Source organism: Rhinopithecus bieti, unplaced genomic scaffold (genome assembly GCF_001698545.2).
Source record: "Rhinopithecus bieti isolate Rb0 unplaced genomic scaffold, ASM169854v2 scaffold_69980, whole genome shotgun sequence".
Classification (NCBI taxonomy): domain Eukaryota; kingdom Metazoa; phylum Chordata; class Mammalia; order Primates; family Cercopithecidae; genus Rhinopithecus; species Rhinopithecus bieti.
The window spans coordinates 1110546-1137061 of NW_016826299.1; the positions used below are offsets into that span (position 1 = coordinate 1110546).

The 26516-nt window shown below is 39.9% G+C and overlaps 1 protein-coding gene across 2 annotated transcripts in view; it reads right to left on the reverse strand.

Moving 5' to 3' along the window:
• Positions 1-26516, reverse strand: part of ASB7 (ankyrin repeat and SOCS box containing 7) — a 53217-nt gene that overhangs the window by 18682 nt on the left and 8019 nt on the right. For both annotated transcript variants that reach the window (XR_001883646.1, XM_017863396.1), the window contains exons 4-5: positions 24600-24861; positions 6276-6881 (exon numbers count right to left, since the gene is read on the reverse strand). Coding sequence is in view for 1 of the 2 variants with exons in the window: in XM_017863396.1 (XP_017718885.1) it covers positions 6276-6881; positions 24600-24810 (817 nt within the window). In the remaining variant the exon portion in view is untranslated. The remainder of the gene's footprint in view (positions 1-6275; positions 6882-24599; positions 24862-26516) is intronic.

Consider the following 26516-nt stretch of genomic DNA (forward strand, 5'->3'; position numbering starts at 1 on the left):
AAAGAGCTTGGAAATCATCATGCCCATCCTTACAAGACAAAAAACTTGAATAAACTCGAAGTCAATGACTTTTCATGGATCTATCAGAAAACTGAAGCTGTGGGGCAAACCTCCACCACAAAATCTGGAGAGGAAACAAATTCAGAGCCATGGCTGAGATCTGTGCACCTGCAGCCGAAGTCATTGAAGCCATAAACTGGTAGGAACACTGAAATGGTAATTTTGACGAATGGCCAGACTGTGAATTGACTAGTCTGAGAGTGGCAGCCGGTCTTATGAAGCCTCCCACTTGGTTGTGAGTTCTAATCCCAGGAACTCCACCAAGTCCTCAAGGTAAAGAGCCAGTAAAGACCCTCTCATGGCTCCAGCATGAGGAGGTGAAGAGTAACCCTTGTGAAATGCACCCAGAACCTTCTCCATGATAAAGGCCCGCACCCCGGAGGTGGGAAAGACTTTCTCAGAGCCTTGTCTCAGAGCCAAGAGGAAAGGGCATTCCTGAGTCCAGTCCCCTCTGGCCTCCCGTCTCACTTATGGGGCTGGAAAAGCTACACAAGAAGAAACATGTGTGAAGACGCAGCCTAGAGACACAGGTCCACTGAAAGACTGAGAGTGAATCAGAAGACTGCAGACCACTGGCCCTTCCCACACCTTACAAACTGCACCAATGGGGCTCCAATGTGTGACATAGGATGAAAGCCAAGAAAGCTGCAGGATGTACCCTCTCTCCAATGAGGGTGCTTAGGGAAGCCCAAAGCCAAGACACAGGACAAAAACAAGGGCACTGCAGGGACCGGAACCCTCTGGCACCCACAGCTGCAATAAACATGACGCACAGCCCAATTCACAGTCAGATTAACAAAAAGCCTCACATCAAAGGACTGTTTACCTCAGTTTCTGTTACCCACCATGTCTAGCTTCAGTAAAAAAATCACAAAACATGCTAAGAGGCACGAAAAAAAAACACAGTCTGGAGAGACAAAATAAGCATCAGAACCAGACTTAAATATGACACAGGTGTTGGAATTACCAGTCAGGGAATTTAAAATAACCATAATTATTAAGATTAATGAAATTATTAAATGGTAATTGTCAAATCTTGACTGTCTTCATGCCTTAATAAGCAGTAGCTCTGAGGAGGTGAAATTCTCAACACAGTAGAGATGTGGATGTCACCGGCAGAGGGGAAAAGGAGTGACAAGGTGACCCCTCCAACAGCACTGTACCTTGTCTGCTGGGGCAAACAAACCTTTGACTCCGCTTTGCCTTTCGAACCTTTCTCCCGTATATAAAGGGTAAAAAGCCTCACAGTGAAAGGAATTCCTAGGTAGAAAGCACAGTATGGCATCTTTTCTGCAAATAATCTAGCCAATCAGACACCGCCTCCTTTCCAGTGGCCTTCTCCAGGAGGGAGCCATCCTGTTTACTGCTGTCTCAACTTTCACTGGACTGTGTTACTGAAAAGTTTCCTCCAATTTCCATACCATTTGCACAAGGAACTGCAGCTACTACTATTTCTTTTCTTTTCTTTTTTTTTTTTTGAGATGGAGTCTCACTCTGTCACCCAGGCTGGAGTGCAGTGGCATGACTGCAGCTGACTGCAACTGCAGCCTCCCGGGTTCAGATTCTCCTGCCTCAGCCTCATGAGTAGCTGGGACAATAGGTGCATGCCACCACACCCAGCCAATTTTTGTGTTTTTAGTGGAGATGGGGTTTCACCATGTTGGACAGGCTGGTCTCTAACTCCTGGCCTCAAGTGATCCACCTGCTTTGGCCTCCCAAAGTGCTGGGATTACAGGTGTCAGCCACTGCACCTGGTCCTTTCTCTTTTCTTTTGAATCCTTTCCTTTCATCTAAAGAAGTGGCTTTAGAGTGAGAACAGTACTTACCTTGCCAGGTCTATAATTTGTGCTTAAGCATTCTGAGGTGGGGTTTTCCCCAAAAACATACGTTCTCTCCTACTTCTCTTTGAACAAAATTCCAGTTGTGCCAATCATTAAAGCCTCGTTTTTATATGCATGTATATGTGAATATGTATATGATTAAATGTTCTTGCTAGTCACTGCCTCAGGTTCAGCTTTCTCATGGAATCTCTTTCTAAAAGATTTCATATTCTGAAAAACTCCTTGGTCCATACATTGACTACGGGAGTTTACATTGTGAGCAAGAAGAAAAAAATCACTAACTCACTATCTGATTCTTCAGGGTGGGTGGTATTATTATTTACTCCTCAAGCTTTACTGAGGAACGATCTTTTCACGAGGTTATAGTACTGTACCTGTTTAAAAACATTTTCTCGTGTCACCCTTTTCTTGTGCATAACCACTAAGTTTCTCTTTTGAATGAGGCAAACATTCCCACAACCTTCTGCTCTTCACCTGAGGCTGGAGAACTGTAACCAATGCCCATATGCCAGAGCCTCCAGGATCGTCTTAGTTCTGGAGTGGTGTGTGTGCAAACATTATGTACACATTATTCCACTTTGTGTGCACGAGCCTGAGAATGAGGGCCTCCTAAGTTTTGTGCCCCGGCCACCTCACTTGCCTCAACCTAGTCCTGGCCCAGGCACAAGGGGCTATTTACCTCCAGAACGGCCACTGCTGTCTGTCCTCACCACCATTTATTTCTCTTTCTTTTCTTTTTTTTCTTCCTTTCTTTCTTCTTCCTTTCCTTTTCCTTTTCCCTCCCTCCCTCCCTCCCACTTTCCTTCCTTCCTTCCTTCCTCTCTCTGTCTCTCTGTCTCTTTCTCTTTTTTTTTTCTTGAGAGAGTTTCGCTCTTGTTACCCAGGCTGGAATGCAGTAACACAATCTCGGCTCACTGCAACCTCCACCTCCTGGGTTCAAGTGATTCTCCTGCCTCAGCCTCCCAAGTAGCTGGGATTACAGGTATGTGCCACCATGCCCAGCTAATTTTGTATTTTAGTAGAGATGGGGTTTCACCATGTTGGCCAGGCTGGTCTCAAACTCCTGACCTCAGGTGCCCCGCCTGCTTTGGCCTCCCAAAGTGCTAGGATTACTGCGCCTGGCTGTCACTACCATTTCTACTTGACACTGGTCACACCTTCACTGTTCTCTCTTTAATTTACTCATTTCTTTTTTTCTTTTTTTTTGACTACAAGTAAAAAACTAAAAACTGGCTTCTTATAAACACTGCCAACTAAGCAGGACACAACTTTCCTTCCATAAGTGATGTTCATTATTCAGGCAGGTGCTTTGGCTCCTCTTAACTGTGTTTATCGTTCCTGGGCACACAGAAGTGGCTCCTCCATGGATGGGCCCTGCTGTGCTCCTGCCATCCTGGAAGGGGGAGGTTCTGAGGTCTGAATGCTAGACAGCGGGCTGGCTGAAGGGAACAGCAACAGCAGCTCTTCCTGGCCTGTCCCCCTACTCAGTGTCAACAAGTCACCAGCAGATGCTACTTTATTACCAAGCCACGAGTGCACTCTGTTTTGTTTTTGTTTGCACTACATATTAAGAGTTTTATAGCAATTTTCCAAAAGGCCAGAGTAGTTTTTAAATTCTGGTATCATAATTTTTTTGGTCTCTTCCAATGTAAAAAATCTGTTTTTAGTCAAAACAGTGTGATGAAGAGTAAAATGTCCCTGAATGAAGACCACCATGTGGCCCCTCTGCTGTCCTTATGCCTTGGCAGTCTGCGATCTCCAATCATAAGCCAACAGCATGATGCCTGGGGCTGCAGTGCTTAGAGCACACAGGCTAGAAGAAGCTCTCAGCTTTGATTCAGTGCTCCCTGAACTAACCAACCTTCTTTCGAGCTGCTTTTCATAAGAAAGCTCAGTCCAGAGCATCAGCCACAGTTGCTCCTTCTTGGCCCATATTGTTCACCAGGAAAAGAAAACCTGTTTAGAGCCAAAGAACACACAGGTGAAGCAGAAACACCAATTTGCTTTTGGCAGGAAACACCACTGGAGAGTCAAGAAATATTAAATTATGTTGAGGCACCTGAAGACAAAGGACAACTGCAGCCTTAACAGACAGAGGGCCCTGCACTCAGGAAAGCAGTCTGTGCTTCCTCAGTCCCCACCCCTCGTTGTACAGAGTCAGCCAGACTGCCTGGACTTACTGAGGACCTCCTAGGCGCATAGCTCTGCTCCTCGTGCAGTGGAGAACCTAAGCACAGACAGAGGCAGTCCCCACTGATGTTTCTATCTGCTCAAATTTTAAAGTGCATGTGAGCCTTTAACTCAACATTCCTGCTGTGCAACAGCACTGCTGGGGGCAGCTCTAAGGGCTCAGGGACACAGGGCGGCTGCCCACATGCTTTTCCTGCCCAGCGGCTCCTCTCAGCCACCTGGCTGCGTGCCTCCATGTACAGACTCTAAACAGTCGTATATAGGGTTGAAACTGGGAGGCTTGAGTTGAATATTAATCTAAAGATTTGCTCTGTTGGTAGTAAGCCAGTTCTTGCTGTTAATCCACCCTCACTTTATTAGTTACACACTTTATCTTGAAAAACAATTACAAAGAACAGCGCCTGGAACATGTTAAGTGTTAAGTGCATTATAAATATTAACTCATTTAATTCTCATAACAAGCCTATATTATCTTAATTTGAAGGTGAGGACACTAAGGCACAGAGAGATTAGGTGATCTGCTCAAGGTCACAGCTAACACATGATAGAGTTAGGGCTCAAACTCTTGCAGTCTAGCTCTAGTCTATGCCATTAACCGCTGAACAAAGTATTTTAAAAAAAGGAGGCTGAGGCATTTAGGTGAGTATATAACATGCCTTCCTAAGGGCAGCCACACTCATGATAACTAAGTCTCTAATGTAGAAGTTAAAAGAACCACAACAACAAGGCAACCAGGAACTGCAGCACTGCAGATATCGTATCTCCCATCTTTGGCTACTTGTGTGTGTCTCAGAAGCTTTCTGCAATGGAACGCCCACCAGCCAGCCCCAAATACCTCTCCCAAGGCAGGCAGATCTGTGTGGATCAACAAAGGAGTCACCAGGCACTTGTGGCCATTTAAACTTAAATCGCAATTAAATAAAATTTCAATTCCTCAGTGGCAATGGTCATATTAATAGGTGCTCAACAGCCACATGGGACCAGTGGCTACTATACTGGACAGCAATGAGAGACCATTTCCAACATTACAGAAACTGGTACTAGCCAGCACTGAGTAGACAAAGTAGTGTGATTTCTTCTTATGCTTTAGTCTGAATACATTAGTGATAACAATTTCATCTTTTCTTCCATGAATCTGTAAAATTCAAGTTACATTTTGTTTCTTCATAAAGCAAGTTTGTACTCCAAAGGTCAGTTCTAAGGGGTAGAGTAGGTTATTTACAAGCAACTCAAGTAAAGCCTTTGTCCTCTAGTAGCTGGTACCCAGGATATTAATATGTCTTCTTCTATCATAATGATCAAAAGTTCAAAACCAGTGAGGAAAAAGGAATTCATTAAAAAGTTCAGCAGACAGCAAAATCAATTTTGTTTACAGATTTTAGCTTCATGTTGGACATTAAGCATGAGACACACAATCAACTGGTCACAAGGAAGCTTGACAAGAGAGGATGGCTAAGTCCACACAAACTGATACCCCATCACAGAAACAACTAGGACGCATGTATTACTACAGAAAGTGGGTCAGACACTTCAAGGCTTTAAAAAAAAGCATCCACATAAAAATTGTTCAAATACAATGGAAGCCATGTGGTCCAGGGACAGTGGTGCCAAACTTCCCACTGCTAGCAAATATTTTCTTACAACAATTTCTAGCATCCTTAACTTCCACTAGCAGTATCCCTAAATAAACAGTACCACTGTTCCATTTCATGTGGGTTCTCATGAAGCAGAAAAGCCACAACTAAAACGTGAACAACTTAGCAATAAAGCACAAATTCTAGGATATTTTCACAGCTAAGGAATCTAAAATCCAAAATTCTCCCTCTAACTCCTCAACTTGAAGTCCATGGAAGCCAGGTAAGATTATCCTTATGACCAACAGGAATTGCCTTGTTCTAACACAGATCTTTGTTTATTTAAAGAAATTCTCCTCTGTGTCCTTCTCTCTATTCCTTCCCTCACTCTTACTGTCTACCCCTATTACATTTAGAAACACAATTGAATTTTTATGAAATCTTGTGATTCAAAGTTTTTTTTTATTTCAGAAGAATGAGGCATCGCTTACCAAGCAGTGGTTATAGGAATGATTAATATCTAATCATCTTAGGTTGCAAAAACACATTAAGCTCCTCAGAAGATGCAAATTTTTAAAAAATGCAATAAAGTAATAATTATATTACATACTTGTGACTTCTTGTAAGAAATCCAAACATGGTCGACTACTTCCAGAAATACTTATTGAAACAGCCAATGGGGTCTGTCCTTCATAGTTCCGTGTGTTCGTGTCTGCTCCATAATTATATAACATCCGTGCACAGAGCACATCATCCCTAAGGGCAGATAAGTGTAAAGGAGTCTGTCCATCTTCTAAGCGACCCAAGTTTGTGTCTGCCCCTCTCTGAAGGAACATTCGGCAATAAGAGTGATTGCTTTTGATCACGGCGTATCGCAACAGGAAACCATTCTGAATGTCGATGTTGGCATTGTGGTCCAGGAGGATTTTCACACAGCTTGACCTCTCTCGGATAATGGCAAGCTGAAGCGGTGTGGTACCTTTATCACTAAGTGGGTCAACCTCAGCCTTGAACTCCAGGAGAAGCCGGACAAATGAGTCCCTGCCGTAGTGGGCAGCCACATGGAGGGGAGTCCAGCCGTCATTGCTTTTTGCATTAATGATGTCGCTCCTGTATTCAGATTCTAACATCAAGCGTGCAATACGGGCCCGGCCATGCATGGCTGCATAATGAAGAGCCGTGAAGCCTCCGATTAAGTCTTTAACTGTGGGATCAGCTGGAGTTAAAACCAAAATGAAAGTATTAGCAGACTCTAAGACAAAATAACAAACATTACCATGGCACAGCAAACTGTGGCCAATTCTTATATAAAATGTGAAGCAACCAACCACTGTAATGAATATCAAGTACTTTTTTCCTCAGTTTAATTCAAGTCTAGTTTTAATGGAAAATAAATTTTGTAGAATGTTATCACGTCTGGGTTAATGAAAGGAGAAAGACAAAGTGTTTAAAATGATACACACAAAAAACATGGAGTACAGGTCACCACATCCCCTGTCTTTGCTAATTTAACCAACTGCCTTTGGCTACTCAACTCCTTCATCTCTGCACTGTTTCACGTTGCTCTTCTGTTTTGAACTTTTTGTTTTATTTTCTCTTGTGCTTCTTCTTGGTCTTAAAGAGAAGCATGTGTAGCAACATCTGCTGCTCTAAATTACGGAGGTACTATGGTCTGGCACACTGTGTTGTTCTAGGGTATATTAAGCAATAAGAAAAAAGTTTTTCTGTGGTCTATAAAAATTCCAAAGCATTTCAGATATATGTCAAGTAATCTTGATAAACTGTTTTTTCAAAAGATAGAAGTCTATTCTGAATTCCCAGTTTTACATGAACTTTAGAGTTTATAAGAATTAAGCAGGCCGGGCGCGGTGGCTCAAGCCTGTAATCCCAGCACTCTGGGAGGCCGAGATGGGCAGATCACGAGGTCAGGAGATCGAGACCATCCTGGCTAACACGGTGAAACCCCGTCTCTACTAAAAAAATACAAAAAAATTAGCCGGGCGAGGTGGCGGGCGCCTGTAGTCCCAGCTACTCGGGAGGCTGAGGCAGGAGAATGGCGTGAACCCAGGAGGCGGAGCTTGCAGTGACCTGAGATCTGGCCACAGCACTCCAGCCTGGGCGGCAGAGCGAGACTCCGTCTCAAAAAAAAAAAAAGAATTAAGCAATGCATTATGTGAATAACCTCAGCATTGTGTAAATATTATTTTCTAAAACAGTTCCAAAAACCTCTCCTAATTGATCTCTGGGGAAGAAAAAACAACTATAATAATTTATCTGCTATGTGACTCAAGTCACAGACTTCTGTCACTGGCCTCAGATATTTCATTAAGCCAAAGGTTGGTTCTTGACGGTGTTCACCCCATGGCATCTCTGGCTGGGGGCAGAAGACGGACAAGGACTGGTTATGCAGGGCACCTCCTGGAAGCCAGCAATTCCGTGCAAAAGACAAATTGATCAGACCTAACTACCCAGGATGAAAATGCTCTCTTCTTGTAAAAGTCACCTTTAATTTTTGGCTTGTTAACAAAAGAAAAAAAAATCATTAATGTTTCACACACACACACACACACACACATACACACACACAACACACACAGCCTCCACAGGTGAGTAAAAACTCATGTATTATTTAATAAATGTTATTTAGGTCTAGAACATATTATGACAAACGGTTCTCTTAGAAAAATCTATGAGGCAGAAAACTGTATGTAAAATAACACTGTGGAGAGTACTTCAGTGAAGGAGTTGCTAACAAAACCTGTACAAAATAAGATTTTTTTAGGTAAGCCATATCATGTAGATTTCTAAAAATATTTATTGTAAAGTGACAGTACACAATGGTAGTATTAGTTGTATCTATTTAGAGGAAATAAGGGCATCATATCTACCTTGGTCTTAACTGAAAGAAAAATATACAGTACCTGTTTACTATATGACTTAAGTAAATAGGGCAAGAACATTTTAACACAGCATTTTGCTGCCATCTGCTGGTAAGGCATGAGCATGAGCTACTAATGTTTCCGTTGGGCAGATACTGCTGAGCCCTCAAGTCACTCAAGCCTGTTTCAGGTGCATCGCTCACCAAAAGTTTGAAATCAGGCGTGAAATCTACAAGATGCTCTCCCGTTCAAATGAAACAAAAAATCCTGCCAAAGGTCATTTCTAATCTGTACTTGGCCACTCAACTGCTTGCAGACATTCCCTCTTAATCTGCAAGTGAAATTTAAGAATACCTTCTTTAACTTCTCCCACCTTTCAGCCCCCAGTGGTGCTTTTAAAGGAGCCAGCCAACATCCTTATTTGCATCCTATACTCGTTCTATTTGATGGTAAAATTAAAATTATGTTACAAAACACTGCACTTGTACCTCTGCTTTCCATTTCAGGTCTCTTTTTAGGTGCTATGTACGTTTTGATGCTACACTGAGCTAAGGAAAAACAGAGATTAACACACACAACAATGACCTGCTTAGTCTCTGTTAAAACCAAATGGGAGATTAGAGAGCAAATGAAAATGCAAACAAAATGTAATTTAAAGATTATTAGCCATGAAATAAGGTACGAAAAATATGTCATTTGTAATAGCAACAAAAACTACAAAACACCTAGACAGAAATTCAGTAAGAAATGTATAAGACGTGAAAAGAAAACGTTAATTCAACTCATATCATCTGTATCCATTCAAATGTCCTTTTATCAAAAAAAGAAAAGCCTCCCCTAAACATTTCATCTAAAGCAGCAACCCCACCAAACTAATTACTTTGTCCCCTTATCGAACATTTTCTCCGCAGGTAGAACTTATTCTAAATAAGCTGTAGCAAAATCTCAACAGGTTCATTTAAATTTACTGGGAAAAAAATTTAATGTATATAAACAGAAGCAAAGAAACATTCCCTATGAATATGAGGGGATTTTTTTTTTTCTAACAGCTTTATTGAGGTAAAATGCATTCACTTTAAGTGTACAGACTGATGAGCTCTGATAATTGTATACAGGTATATAACCCACCACCCCATTTAAAATATAGAACATTCCATCATCTCAAAAAGTTCCTTCATCTCTCTTTAGCCCTTCCCAGACTCTGGGTCCCATGCAAATCACTGGTCAACAAAAAGTTTTCTCTTTTCTGGAAATTCATATTAATAGAATCATATGTAGACTTTTGTGTTTGACTTACTTCACTTTGCATTATGTTTCCAAAGTATTTCCATGTTGTATCAACAGTTCATTCTTTTGTATTGCTGGATAGTACTGTATACTATATAGTTTTCTAAATCCATTTATGAGAAGATGGACATTTGAGTTATTACCAATTTGAGGCTATCTGAATAATGCTACCATGAATTAATATATGAGAGAGAAGGAGAAAGGGACAGAGTGTGTGTTTTCATTTCATTTGGGTTTCATATCTACGAGAGACTTGCTGGGTCATATGTCAAATGCACATTAAACTTTTATAAGTGGCTTTTTAAATGGCTATACCATTTTACATTCTCACCAGCAATGGATGAGTTCAAATTGTTCTACATCTTGGTATCATTAGTAATTTTAATTTCACTCATTCTAGACAGGTAAAATCGTGGCTTTTCCATTTCCCAAATAACTAGCTATACTGAACTTATTCATATACTTTGTTTTGTGAATTGTCTGTTCACATCCTTTATCCACTTTTATTGGTTGTCTCCTCATTAATGAGTTGTACAAATTCTGTGTATATTCTGGATACAAGCCTTTTGTCAGATGTGTTTTGTAAATATTTTCTCCTAGTTTGTTGCTTGCCTTTTCATTTTCTGTATTATGTTTTGAAGAGCAAGACTCTTGATTTTGATGAAGCCCATTATTTATTTTACAGTTTGTGGTTTTGTATCTTATTTTAAAAATCTTTGCCCAATGCAATGTCACAAAGATCTTCTTTTTTCTTCTAGGAATTTTGCACTTTTAACTCTCATATTTAGATCAATGGACCATAATTAATTTGTGTGTGTGGTATATCGTAAGTTTGAGGTTGAGTACTTTCCACAAAGATATCTACTTGTTCCAGCACAATTTGTTAAAACGACTCTTTTCTTAATGATTTACCCTATTGTCACTGCTGAAAATCAATTTACCATAAAAGTGTAGGTCTATTTCTGAACTGTTTTGTTCCATTGGTCTAAAAGTCTCTCCATACACCAAACCTACACTGTCTTGACTACTGTAGCTTACAGTAAGTTTTAATAGCAGGTAGCTTAAGTTCTCTAGCCTTCTTTAAAATTATTAATATTTGGGATAATAAATTTTAGAATCAGTTTGTCAATTCTTCAAACAAGTCTGCTGGAATTTTGATTAGAAATCCACTGACTCTAAGGACAGCAACCTCTCTAAAATGATCTAAACAATATTGATTCTTCCAAACCATAAACATGGGATAATTCTCTATTTAGGTCTTACTTCTCTTCAGCAATGTTTTATAGCTTATATACATCATACATACATTTTGTTAAATTCTTAAATATTTTAAACTTTGTTGCTATTATAATGAGCTAAAATTCCACTTTCCAAATGATGACTGTTGATAGAAATAAAATTGATTTTTGTACACTGACTTGTGTATTCTATAATCTACCCAAAATCACTTTTAGTTCTAGTACACATTTGTAGGTTTCTTTTTTTTGAGACAGAGTCTTGCTCTGCTACCCAGGCTGGAGTGCAGTGGCACGATCTCGGCTCACTGCAAGCTCCACCTCCCAGGTTCACACCATTCTCCTGCCTCAGCCTCTCGAGTAGCTAGGACTCCAGGCGCCTGCCACCACGCCCGGCCTTTTTTTTTTTTTGTAGTTTTAGTAGAGACAGGGTTTCACTGTGTTAGCCAGGATGGTCTTGATCTCCTGACATCTTGATCCGCCCACCTCGGCCTCCCAAAGTGCTGTGATTACAGATGTGAGCTACAGCGTCCGGCCTGTAGTTTTCTTGCCAGTGTCTACATGTACAATTATTTTCTCTGCAAATAAAGACAGTTTGACTTCTTTCTTTCCAATTCATGACCCTTGATTACTGGTCTGCTCTCATTCCACTGGTTAGAACCTACAGTAGAGTGCTGAATAAAGTGGCAAAAGCAGAGACCCTTCCCTTGGTTCCTGATCTTAAAAGGAAAGAAATCAGTAGTTCACCACCCGGGAAGCTGTAGCTTTTCATTGCTTTGGAAATCACCTTCTGCTTCTGGTTACCTGTCTTTCTCATGAAGGTATTTAAGACTGTCCCATTTTCTGAATCTACTGAAATGACTGTTTGGTATTTATGTTTTATTCTAATGTGACAAATTACTTAGCCTATTGATTTTCAGATGTCAAACAAATATTGCATTCCTGGAATAAATACTACTTGGGCAGAATATCCTTTTTTTATACACCAACAGACTGAATTTGCCAATATTTTGTTAAGAATTTTGTATCTATTGTCATGAAAATACTGGCCTATAGTTTTCTTCCAAGGTCTTTGTTTGGCCTGTATCAGGGCTACACAAGTCTCATACAACAAGCTTGGAGGTGTTCCCTCCTCTGTCAAAACTATTGTGTAGAATTCTTATTTATGTCCTTTAATATTTGAAATAATTCAATGAGAAGCCAGGTGGGCCTAAAGTGTTCTCAGTGAAAAGTTTCAGTGATTAGCTAGATTTCTTAAATTGGTATAAGGCTATTAATCTATTTTTTCCTTGGGTCAGTTTTAGCAACGTGCATCAGGAAATCTGTCCATTTTTCCTAATGGCACACAGGTGCCCATTATACTCCTTATTATCTTTTTGATGTCTAGAGGATCTGTAGAAACATACCCCTTTCCATTCTTTTCAAATTTTTTTTATTGGTATGTAATATTTTACATGTTTATTGGGTATATGGGAATATTTATTACATGAACAGAATGTATAATGATCAAGTCAGGGTATTTGTATTATTCATCATCACCTTAAGCATTTATCATTTCTATGAGCTGGGAACATTTCAAGTCTTCTCTTGCAGCTACTCTGAGATACATAATACATTGTTGCTAACTATAGTCACCCTATTCTGCTATTGAAAGTCAGAGCTTATTTCTTCTAACAAATAGTACCCATTAACCAACCTGTCTTCATCTCCTCCTACCACCAACATACCCTTCCCAGCCTCTTGTTATCTATCATTCTATTCTTTACTCCCGAGAGGCCAACTTTTTTAGCTTCCACATGAGTGAGAACGTAATGTGCTTATCTCACCTCGCATAATGACCTCCAGTCATCTATGTGGCTGCAAATGATCTCATTTTTTATGGCCCAATTTTATTCTGTTGTGTGTATATATAACACGATGGACACTTAGGTTGATTCCAAATCTTTGCTATTGTGAATAGTGCTGTAATAAACACACAAGTGCAGGTATTCCTTTGACATATTGATTTCTTTTCCTTTGGATACTCAGTAGTGGGACTGCTGGATTATATGGTATTTCTATTTTTAGTTTCTTTGAGAAATGTCCAGTTTTCCACAGTGGATGTACTAATTTACAGTCCCACCAACATCATATTAAGAGTTTTCTTTTCTCTGCCTCTTTGCTGGCATCTGTTATTTTTTGTCTTTTTAATAGTAGCCATTATAACTGGGATAAGACATCTCATTGTGGTTTTGATTTGCATTTCCCTAATGATTAATGATGTTGAGCAATTTTTCACACACCCGCTGGACACGTGCATGCCTTCTTTCGAGAAATGACTATTTGTGTCCTTTGCTAACTTTTTTGTTTTTTTGAGATGGAATTTCGCTCGTCACCCAGGCTGCAGTGCAGTGGCGCCATTTCCGCTCACTGCAACCTCTGCCTCCCGGGTTCAAGCAATTCTCCTGCCCCAGCCTCCCGAGTAGCTGGGATTACAGGCACCCACCACCACGTGAGCCCAGCTAATTTTCATATTTTTAGTAGAGATGGGGTTTCACCATGTTGGCCAGGCTGGTCTTGAACTCCTGGCCTCAGGTGACCCACCCGCCTCAGCCTCCCAAAGTGCTGGGATTACAGGTGTGGGCCACCATGCCTGACCTGCCCACTTTTTAATCGGATTATTTGTTGTTTTTACTGTTGACTTCCTCGCATATTCTGGATATTACAATTTCCCTTGTCAGATGAATAGTTTGCAAATATTTTCTCCCATTCAACAGGTTGTCTCTTCATTCTATCAATTGTTCCTTTTGCTGTATAGAGGTTTTTCAGTTTCTAAAATATAGTCCCGTTTGCCTATGTTTTAGGTGTCTGTGTTTCTGAGGTCTTAGCCATAAAATCTCTGCCTAAACCAATGTCCTGAAGCATTTTCCGTTTTCTCCCAGTAGATTTGTGGTTCCAGGTCTTATGCTTATGTTTTTCATCCATTTTGTGTTGTTTTGCATATGGTGAGAGACAGGAGTCTGGTTTTATTCTTCCGCATATGGATATCCAGTTTTCCCAGCAACATTTACCTGAAAAGGGTGTCCTTCCCCCAATGTACGTTCTTGTTATCTTTGTCGAAAATCAGTTTGCTATAAATACACAGATTTCTGGATTCTCTGTTCCATTGGTCTGTGCCTGTTTTTCGGTCAATACCATGCTGTTTTGGTTACTAGAGCCTTGTAGTATATTCTGAAGTCAGATAGTGTGATGTCTCCAGCTTTGTCCCTTTTGCTCAGGATTGCTTCAGCTATTCGGGATCTTTTTTGGTTCCTTATGAATTTTAGGATTGTTGTTTCTAATTTCACAAAAAGTGATGCTGGTATTTTGATAGAAATTGCCTTGAACCTACACATTGCCTTGGACAGAAGAGTCATTTTAACAATATTAATTCTTCCAATCCCTGAGCATGGGATGTCTTTCCATTTGTTTGTGTCCTCTTCAATTTGTTTCATCATCAGTGCTTTGTACTTTTCCTTGTAGAGATCTCTCATCTTCTTGGTTAAATTTATGCCTAGGTTTTTTTTTTTTTTTGGTAGCTATTGTAAGTGAGAATACCTTCATGATTTCTTTTTTTGCCTGTTTCATTACTGGTATACAGAAATGCTACTGACTTTTGTATGTTGATTTTGTATCCTACAACTTTACTGATTTATCAGATCTAAGAGTTTTTTAGGTAAAGTCTTTAGGTTTTTCTAGACATAGATCATATCATCAGCAAAGAGGGACAATTTGACTTCCTCTTTTCCAATTTGAATGCCTTTTATTCCTTTCTCTTGCTTGACTGCTCTGGCTAGGATTTCCAGTACTACAGGGAATCTCTCTTCCACTCTTGATATTGGTTATGTATCTTTTCTCTTGTTTTTTTTCCCCCACCATTCTAGACAAAGATTCATCAATAAAATTGATCTTTTCAAAGAATCCTTTTTTGCTTTTCAGTTCCATCTATCTTCTCTGTCATTTACCCATTTTGAATTCCACTGATTTCAATTATTCTCTTTTATTACTTCATTCCTGTTTTTACTTTGGGATTAACTGGATTCTAGAAGTATACAGAAACTGTTTCAATATAGCTCCTTTCTTTGTGCAATTACTGTCATATATTTCATCTTTATATGTTATAAGCCCAACAACAATTTAATTTCATAATTATTGTCTATTTTCGTTTAAAAGATGAAATGATGACAAAAATATACTGTCTGTGGCAAAACTCCTCAAAGGTAAAAGAACAGCATTTCCTAAAAACTACTGTCAACTTTGATGACAGACTTTCAGCTTTTCTTCTACACATTTTAAAAAAGTTATACGTAGCTGTAACCATACTCTAATTACTTAATTGCTTCTCTATATGCATTGAGAATGCCTACATTTGAAAAATTATATACAATGAAAGGTAGGCTTTTTTTCAATACATCATGACATTTGGTAAGGTGAAACTTTTATATAGAATATATTTCCTGCTTTTAAGGCTGATTCCTCTGGCCACGTTAAAAGAATTGTATTTAATCTAATTATTAAATAAACTTAATTTAAATGAATAGAGTTAATATAAATTCTATACTGGCAAGAGAAGCTACTGTTTTTAAGACTTCAATACATACTACTAAACTGCTATCCAAATGTACTCTTGTAAATTCCCATCAATGTGCCTGTTTCACCACATTTGGAATTATCATTTGCAAAATCTTTCATTTTTGAAACGTTAAAAGTATTTTTCACCATTCTTCTGTGGATTTCTTTGATTACCCCCTTATCTCTCACTTTTTTCCCTGTGTTTCACCAAAAGGATTTTATCTACTTTATCGAGAGGTTTTCTCAGGTTCCTCTGGGGATCTGCTTTACAGACTTAACTTCTAGATCTTTAGCCAACTTCCCTCAGGCCAATTTGTATAAACACTGAATCTGAAGATGAATAAATGCACTAAGACATTGTCTCTTCAACGTTATTTTCTTGAAACGTCCAGCATGGTCTTGGAGTTTTTAGAAGACTCAAAATTGGGAAATGAAGACAATCAGGAGTTTGTTACAATTTCCACCATTAAAATAGAGACTCTTCCATTATGATTCTAACAGTACACTAACCTGGTCAGAAAGACTACCAGGATTTGTACAGATGTGCTATTATATGCATCCCATTTGTGTTTAAAAACTCAAATATTTTTGGACCATTGTAAAACCCTAAGTTTTCATCATTTTGAAGCAGGATGCTTGAAAGTAAAGCAGGAAAATATCACTTATATGCACAGGCCAATGTTCCACTGTCAGTCCTTCATATCCATGTGTTCCCTAGCACAGCATCAACAAACCACAGATGAAAAATAATTTGATTAAAAAATTAGAAATAACAACAATAAAATACATTTTAAAAAACAATACAGTAGAACAACTACTTACACAGCATTTACGGTGTGTTAGGTATTATAAGTAGTTTAAAGATGATTTTAAAGTATACAGGAAGATACGTGTAGGTTATATGCAAATACTATGCCATTTTCTCCCAGGGATTCGAGTATCTGTGGTTTTGTTACACTGAGGGGGTAGTTCTGGAACCAATCCTCTGTAGATACCAAAGGACAACTGTGCTCTCCAATATGGCAGCCACTTGTCACATATAACATTTAAAACATGGCTAGCGTGCCTGAGGAACTGAACTTTTTAATTAACTTGGCTGAAATTTAAATAACCACACCTGCTATGGACAGCACAGGCTTACATTAAACTAGAAAGAGAGCCACACTGTCTTTTCCTTTTGGAATATAGGTAGTGTCAGTTACCCTACTCAAACTTGCTCATGTTCTCAACAAAACTGGATTTCTCCAGAAGCATCAGCAAGTGTGGCTTCATGTGGTCGCTCCCCACCAGACTGTCTGTGGTCACAATGCTCTCCCCAAACTATGGTCACAGGCAACCTCTTTCTCTGATTTTGGCTAGCTCTGTGTGATCACTGGTCGATGGTTTCACCAGGCAGGTATCTGAATTTAACACAAGTAAAATCTGACCCATCAATATATTTGAGTAATTTCTAGTTGGGTGAGTGACTGGTATTAGATACCTATGTCCCATTTATTAAACTGCATCTGGCTAGCTTCACTCCTGTTCCTTTGCTAACCTTCATTTCAATTAACGACAATCTTCCTAATCCTCAGGCCAAAACCTCAGTCATTCTTGATTTATTTCACTCTCACCTCACATCCCAGCTAATTTTCTTGCCTTAGGGCTTACGCCCTTCTGATATGTCCACATACTATAACCAGCTAGATTACTAAAGCACGAATCTGTTCTCCCATTCCTCTGTCAAATGTTTTGACACCTCACCAATGTCCCTACAATTACTGGATATGCTCCAATCCTACTGAACATTTTTCAGCTCCTAAAACCAAAAGTGTTCCTTCTTTCCTTCAACCCGTCACATGTAGTGTACCCTGAGTTGTAATAATTCCACACCTCCATCCTTCCAGTCTCCATCCTTGCCTCACCTTTCCAAATTTCCACTCCAACCCTGCTTTATCTAGGAAGCCTTCCTTGCACTCATCCACCCACCCCAGCAGACAGTGAGGACCTTATTACACAGGGCACTTAAATTCACTCTTTTGGAACTGCCTTGTTTTCTTAGGGGCAATACAGAATTATAGGTAAGACAACGGTTTGAATCCCGGCTCCACTGCTTATGAAGTAATGACCTTGGGTGAATTACTTACTCCTCTGCAGCTTAGAATTTTAATGTAAAACTGATAATACTTACTATCCTAAAAGAGCTGTGAGGAATTTGGCATATACTAAACCCTCAATAAATATTGGCTATAACTCTATCCCCCAGCAGATGATGAAGTACTAGAAGGAGAGCCCTGTATTTGCTCATTTCTGCAACTTGGGGCCCAGCCCTGGGCCTGGCATCTATTAGGTGCTCAATTAATATTTGCTGAATACATAGTTTATAAGGGATCAACTGGCCACCTTGTCTATCTATATATATGAATTCTTGTTCTTTCTTTCTGTCTCTACACACACACACACACACACACACACACACACACACAGCAGGGTGAGAAAGTGAGGGAGAGTGAAAAGTCAAGTCTTGTTTCTTATGAGCTTTTCCACTCACTGTTCCCTATTGAGATCTTTGACTTCCTGTTGGTTTACTATCCACCACAAAATAAGCTACTAACAGGAAGAGCCAATCTGACTGGAGTTCACAAAGTTTTAAAGAAATTACATTGTTTTGAGGCTGGGTGCGGTAGCTCATGCCTGTAATTCCAGCACTTTGGGGGGCTGAGGTGGGCAGATCACCTGGGATCAGGAGTTCGGGACTAGCCTAGCCAACATGGTGAAACCCCATCTCTACTAAAAAAAAAAAAAAAAAAAAAAAATTAGCCAGGTGTGGTGGCACACGCCCGTAGTCCCAGCTACTCAGAAGGCTAAGGCAGGAGAATCGCTTGAACTTGGGAGGTGGAGGTTGCAGTGAGCCAAGATCACGCCACTGCACTCCAGCCTGGGTGACAGACGGAGACTCCATCTCAAAAGGAAAGGAAAGGGAAAGGGAAAGGAAAGATAAACTACCTTGTTTTGCAAGTAACAGGTATAGCTGAGGTGGGAGGACTGCTTGAGCCCAGGAGGTAGAGGCTGCGGTGAGCTATGATTATGCCACTGCACTCCTGGGTGTGCCACTGCACAGCCTGGGTGACACAGGGAGAGCCTGTGGGAGGTGGGGGATGTATGATGTATTCAAGCGACTTCCTAATCCCACCAAAAGGCAGCCCATTTCCAATCTTTTTTGATAAAAGCAAAGATTAGTCTTGTCTCTGTAAAACTGAGGAATAATAATAAAACTTTAGATAATTGGTGTTAGTTTTCGCTCTCTTTCTTGATGGAAGCAAAACAGATATGGGTTCTACCCTCAAGAAGCTTTAGACTAATTGGAGATACAGACAGTAAATAAAGATCTATAAAACAATTCATTGTGCTCATGACAGCTGTAATAATAAAAAGTACAGGGAACAATAATATCACATAACAGAAGGATAACGTTACACAGGGAACAATAGTATCACATAGCAAGGATATATATAAGGATTCTAGGTGACCTGGTCTGGCTGGTGAGAGAAGGTTTTCCTGAGAAAATGATCAGCGAGAGCTGAGAGAGAAGCAGGCAGAGCAACATGATGGGGCAGGGGTGGAGAGTGAGCAGAAGAGTGATCCAAGAGGGTCTCAGGCCAAAACCTTTGCACTCAGTGACTCTGAAAGAACGCAGAGGGACTGTGGCTCAAAGCTGCAGCTGGAAAGGTAAGAGGAGCCAGGCACTGCAGGACCATGTGGATCACATTATAAACTTTCAATATCATCGTAAGAGAAATGCGAAACCAATTGTGGAATTTTTTTTTTTTTTTTGAGACGGAGTCTCGCTCGGTCGCCCGGGAGTCCCTCGCGTCCGCGTCCCCAGGCTGGAGTGCAGCTGGCCGGATCATCAGCTCACTGCAGCTCCGCCTCCCGGGTTCACGCCATCTCTCCGCTGCCATCAGCCTCCCGAGTAAGCTGGGACTACAGGCGCCGCCACACCCTCGCCCTCGGCTATTTTTTTGTATTTTTTAGTAGCGATGGGGTTTCACGGGTGTTAGCCCAGGATGTCCTCGATCTCCTGGACCTCCCGTGATCCGCCCTGTCTCCGTCCCAAAGTGCTGGGACTACAGGCTTGAGCCACCGCGCCTGGCCCAATTATGGATTTTAAAAGGAAATATTTTATTTCCATTTTAACAGGTCACATTATTTGGAGACAGATTGGGAGGGGGCAAGACTGGAAGCAGGGATGGAAGAGACCACTGTAACAGTCCTGGTGAGGAATGTTTCCTGGCCCAAGAATGGGTAGCATCTCCAGGGAAAGGAAGTGAAAAGATCTGACAACTTTTTAGGAGGCAGAATCAATAACACTTAGCCATCAGTCATATTGGAGGTAAAGAAAAGGTACCAAGGATGGTTTCTAGATTTCTGGCATGGCAATCAGAGGCTGTGGTGTCGTTTGCTAGAATGAACACCGTAGTGAGAATATGAACGCAGCTTGTGCTATGCTGATGATGTCTATGAGCCATGGGAGTGCAGAGGTTAAACACACTTGGCTACACTGGTCTAGAGGTCACAAGCCAGGACTAGACTAAATACAGAGCACACCTAAGCACCACAAGTGGCCATAAGCAAGTGGGGCAGTAGGTGTTTTCTTCTACTAATTTTTCTAAGTCAGTTCATAATACACTAGGTGAAACACTCTCTAAATCTCTTATTCTACTAGGAAAAGGGTATCAGGTAAGAGGTGCTATATAAAAACAAATATAGGGCTTATCCAAAATATTTGTTGTTTTAAATAAAAACTCAGAAATGGAACCACACATATATGAAACTCTTATATCTGACCTAGCAGTGCACGGTAATGAAGAAAGAAGGCATGATTTAGGCTATCTTTATGGGAAAAAAGTGAAACTTTACCAGGCTACCTCATATACACCAAATCCAATTCTGAACAGATTAAAAACCTAAATGTCAGAAAACATTTTAGAAGAAAATAAAGGCAAATAATGACCCTGCAGTACATTTCCTAAACAAGACACAAAGGGCACAAACTATAAGGCTAAAGAAAACCATAATTCACCTACATTAAAATGTAGACTTTTGCCCAACAACAAAACAAGAATGTGAAAACAAACTACAAAACAGAGAAAATATTGCAACATATTAACAAAGGAGAATATATAAACAATCCCAACAAATCAATAAGACAAAAAGCCCAGTCTTTCAATGTTTGTTACTCATGTCATTTTTTCAAAGAAAAAAAAAAAAAAGAGAGAGAGAGGCAGGCATATCACACCAGGAAGGAGAAAACCATCTGGTAGTACATCACTAACAAAGGCAGGTGAATAGGCACTATCCTGCCCTGTCAGTAAGAACATAAAATGATGACAATCTCTTTGGAGGACAACTTGCCAATATCCATAAAAAATGTTTTGACTTGGCAAATGCACTTCTAGCACTTAGTCAAGAAATAAATTCTCACATAATGTAATATGATCAGTCAAGGACATTCTCTGTGATGTTTCCAGTAGCAGAAAAATGAAAACGTAAAATGTCCGACAATAGAAAGTAAGTGTAAATAAATTACATCTATACGATGGAATCTGAGACAGAGTCCTATGCAGATAAGGAACTATCATTAAATTAACTGTCATGTGAAAAAATCAAGAGGTGGAACAGAACGTTTAAAAAAGGGAGTTGGCTACAAGGTAGAAAATGGAAAAATATTTCTGCCTACATGCATAGACTATCTCTGGATGGTACAAAAGAAACCAGCGAAAGATATGGCCTCCAGGAAGAAGAGTAAGGGACTGGGGCTAAAAGTTAGAGATTTGCCCCTCATTGATCAGTCTATAGCAGCTTTAATTTGCTTTTTAACCATGTATGTATGCACTACCTTTTAAAAAACAAAATCTCCTGCTATGAACATTTCAGCCATTCTCAAAAAATAAAAGAGAATAAACAACGATAGTATATCCATACTTATCAATAGCTGAAAAGAAGAGTGAATCAATATGTATTAATAGAACCGAGAAAGTTTCTTTGGGGATAATGAAAATGTTTTAAAATGGACTGTGGTGATGAATATCCAACTCTACGAATATGCCAAAAGCCATTAACTGTACACTTTAAATGAGCGAATTCTATGGCATTTGAATTATATCTCAATAAAGCTATTAAAATATATATAGATATACAGTCATATACTGCTTAACAACAGGGATACATTCTGAGGACTAGGTTGTTAGGTGATTTCGCTCTTGTGTGAACATCATAAAATGCACTCACACAAACCTAGATGGCACAGCGTACTACACACCCAGGTTATATCATACAGCCTACTATTCCTAGGCCACAAGCCTGTACAACATGTTACTGTACTGAATACTGTAGGCAACTGTAATACAATGGTATTTGTGTACCTAACCATAGAAAAGGTATAGTAAAACATGGTATTATAATTTTATGGGACCACCACTGTAAATGGGGTCCATGACTGAGCAAAATGTCCTTATGCTGCATGTAACCAGATACATGCACATATACAGAGAGAGAGATTCAGAAACTTTAGCCCAAGCTGGTCAACCTGCAGCCCAGGACAGCTTTGAATGCAGCCTAACACAAATTCATAAACTTTCTTGAAACATTATGAGAATGTTTTGCTTTTTTTTTTTAGCTCATCAGCTATTGTTAGTGTTAGTACATTTTATTCGTGGCTCAAGACAATTCTTCTTCCAATGTGGCCCAGGGAAGCCAAAAGATTGGACACCCCTGCTACAGCCTCTAAGCCCCTCACTGGTTTTTTTCTTTTTTTCACCCCACATAGGTTTTGATAGTTTTATTGGAACACTGCCACACCCATTAATTTACATACTATCTGTGGCTGCCTCCATGCTATGACAGCAGAGCTGGGTAGTTACAAAAGCCAGTATGGCATACAAAGTCTAACATGTTTACTATCTGGCCTTTTACAGAACAAGTTTGCAGACCCCTGTTATTAAAAAAGTCTTTAAGTCACACAGTTGTATAAAAAACAACAGTTGTAGAATTACACAGTCAGTATATTATTGATGTTCAAAAACCACACACAACATAATACCATAGAATTTTCTTTTTTTTTTTTTTTGAGACAGAGTTTTGCAGTTTTGCCCAGACAGGAGTGCAGTGGCATGATCTCGGCTCACTGCAACCTCCACCCACCAGGTTCAAGCGATTCGCCTGCCTCAGTCTCCTGAGTAACTGGGATCACAGGCGCCCGCCACCATGCCCAGCTAAATTTTTATTTTTAGTAGAGATGGGGTTTCGCCACTTTGGCCAGGCTGGTCTCGAACTCCTGACCTCAGGCAATCCACTCACCTTGGCCTCCCAAAGTGCTAGGATTACAGGCGTGAGCTACTGTGCCTGGCCATATGACTGAATTTCTATGAGTTCATGTAATAGTGTTAGGAAATACTCTAGAAGGGTAAGCACTAAACCAAATGTATACCCAGTTACATCCACACAGAGGCAGACGGACAAGGATCAGGGTTAGTCAAAGGGGACTTTGGCTTTATTTGTAATTTAACTGAAGATTTGCTTTGTTTGAAAGAGACAATATTCATGTATTACTTGAATAACAGAATATTTTTTATTAACTTTTTTTAAAGTGAGGCTGGCAGAAGTGAAAAGCAACAGGACTAGGTGGAATAAACATTGTGAGCCCTGATCTTGGTCTTAAATGTCATGAAACCCTGCATAAAATTTTAACCGTTCTGACTTTACACCCACCTTTTACTTTTACATATCTTTTCCTGGCATTCCACTTCTATTTCCCTTTCATCAACTTCAGAACTGAGGTTTTTGTGTTATAAGGTGAAATTATATGGAAGACAAGCTACAAAGTAGGCACAGGCCAGAGAATTTCTGGGTTTTGACAATGGTCAACTATTTCAGGCATATAGTTCCCATTTCAGGGCCCCTGGGCCATGCAGCTACTCCTAGTCTCAGTGTTAGCACGCCTTGCAATCAGTCCATCCTGTTAGCCTTTGTATTCATATTATTCACATGACCCTCATAAGAATTCTAGAACTTCCAACATTTTTCTGCACCTCAAAATGCAAGTAAGTTTGGCTAGTTTTGTAACAAAGTGCACCTTAGCAAGGAAACTAAATCACTTCTAATGAGCAATTAAAGCCCTAGAATGGCACGTATGTAATTTGAGTCCCCAACCAAGCTGCTTTCAACCATAATTTACAGAGATAATATGGGTATACATGATCAAATATATATAAAATCCATCTCTAGGAAAATAAAGTAGGTTGAAATTCAACTGGAGAAATTAGTTTTGGACAATTATTGGTTTAAAAACCGTGGGAATGGACAGTTTTTTGAAGCAAAAACATTAATATGTCAAATATAGTTTCCAATTGCATATATTTATACAAAATTAGATCTCAGATAAGCAATCTTCTTACAGTATACCTACAAACTATGTACAGTTTCTTGAAAAAACAAGTGCTCTAAAATAACAAAGGAAAGCATCTAAAACAAAAAGATAAGGATAGGGTATCATTAGGCCATGATGTTTAAAGGACTGGTGCTTGGTCTATATGCTTGAGCAATAATCAACAGGGGAAACTTGTGTAATTCTCTAATTATGAGTATACCACAGCCACTTCTGCTTCTGAAACAAAAGCAACTGGACAACCTGAAGAAAGGCTGCTTAGCTGAAATAACCTGGGCAAACCTGGCTGTACAGAAACGACAGTTTCAGGAAAAAGAATCCATTCATAAAACTGATCTTTTAAACAATCTGGTTTTAAACAAAAAGGCACACTTATAGCAAATCTTCACAAAGGAGAGAGAATAAAATGTTGAGTATTAACAGAAGAGAAGCATTAGAAATTACACATAGACACATTTTAAACTAAAAATAATTTATGCTTCTCCTTGGGGAAAAAGATTTGCTTCTACAAAACTCACCTCCGTGTTCTAGAAAAACCCGAACACATCTTTCCTTTCCTCTTGCTGCAGAGAAATGAAGCAGAGTCCAGCCATTAGCATCTCGGCCATTTGGAGAATAGCCTTGTTCTAACATCTTTCGCACTGTGTGGACATCTCCAGCAGCCACCGCAGCCTGAATCTGCAACTCTTCCTGGAGTTCAGGGTTCCTTCGACAATGATGGTGTAACATCCTAGCTGAGTCCACTTTTTACAAAGGATTCATTAGGTCACAGGGATCAGCCTTTAAGAAGAGAAGGTAGAAAACGTAAAATTTAGAATAGCTGGTTCCTGATACTGTGTCCATTAAATATCACAGAACATTCCATTTGCTAAATCAGTAAACCTTACTAATGACAGTGTATACTACTAGCGGGGTGTGGTGGTGCACACCTATAGTCCCAGCAACTCAAGAAGCTGAGGTGGGAGGATTACCTGAACCCAGGAGATCAAAGCTGCAGTGAGCCATGACAGCACCACTGCACTCCAGTCTGGACCATAGAGCAAGACCCTATCTCAAAAAAAAACCACAAACAAACAAACTAGCAAAATGATACAATATATTTTAAAACCTTAAGAATCTAAACAATCAGGCCAGGCACAGTGGCTCACGCCTATAATCCTAGCACTCTGGAAGGCCAAGGCAGGCGGCTCACTTGAGGCCAGGAGTTCGAGACCAGCCTGGCCAACACGGTGAAACCCCGTCTCTACCAAAAACACAAAAATTAGCTGGGTGTGGTGGCACATGCCTGTAATCTCAGCTATTTGGGTGGCTGAGGCACAAGAATTGCTTGAACCCGGGAGGTGGAGGTTTCAGCGAGCTGAGATTGTACCACTGCACTCCAGACTGGGTAACAGAGTGAAATTCTGTCACAAAAAAAAAAAAAAAAAAAAAAAAGAATCTAAACAATCTGGTGATTAACCATATGATAAAATTACTGAAAGGAAAAGTAGTACAGTGAATTCTCATACTCTCTAATAGGTCAGAAAAGAGGACTGTACTAAAACCCAATATAGAATGAAATATCTGGCCAGGCACAGTGGCTCATGTCTGTAATCCCAGCACCTTGGGAGGCCAAGGCAGAAGGGATTACTTGAACCCAGGAGTTCGAGACCAACCTGGACAACACAGTGAGACCCTGTTTCTACAAAAAAATACAAAATAAAAAAATTAGCCAGGCATAGTAGTGTGCACCTGTAGTCCCAGCTACTCGGCGGGTAGAAGCAGGAGGATCACTTGAGCCTGGATCGAGGCTGCAGTGAGCTGTGATTGTGCCACTGCACTCCAGCCTGGGATACAGAGCAAGACCCTGTCTCAAAAATTAAAGAAAGTAAAATGAGACCTCCTTTATGGAAACAGGAACAGTCCAAAGTGAAATGGTAAAAAGTTGCATCTTACGCATGCATACAAAACATTTTAGTGTGTTTTAAGTTTTAACTACATACAGCAAACTAAACTAACACGCTTCTGGAAAGCAACTCTAGGTGTGCTAACTGGAAGGAATAGATTAGACTCATCTCTTAACTAGCAGCCTCTGTTTCTAACAATTTTTTCAAGTGTGATAAAGCCCTTTAAAGACATTTCTGTTCTCATATGTAGGTTAGACATCTCAGGATAATCTTGCTACCAACAATCATTTATCTTGCAAAACTTATTATAGACTGTATAAAGGCAAACTTAGGCCTAACAAGTCAAATCGTTACAACTTAAGAATACAAATATCCTATGTTGTTTTATACATAGGAAATGGTGTCATTACCTACTCATAAGTATCATGACTAAGTGCTCAACTTTAAAAATATCAAGCTACTTCTACAAATAGCTATTTCCTCATAGAAGATTGCCCTTTTTTTTTTTTTTTGATGACAGAGTCTTGCTCTGTCCCCAGGCTGGAGTGC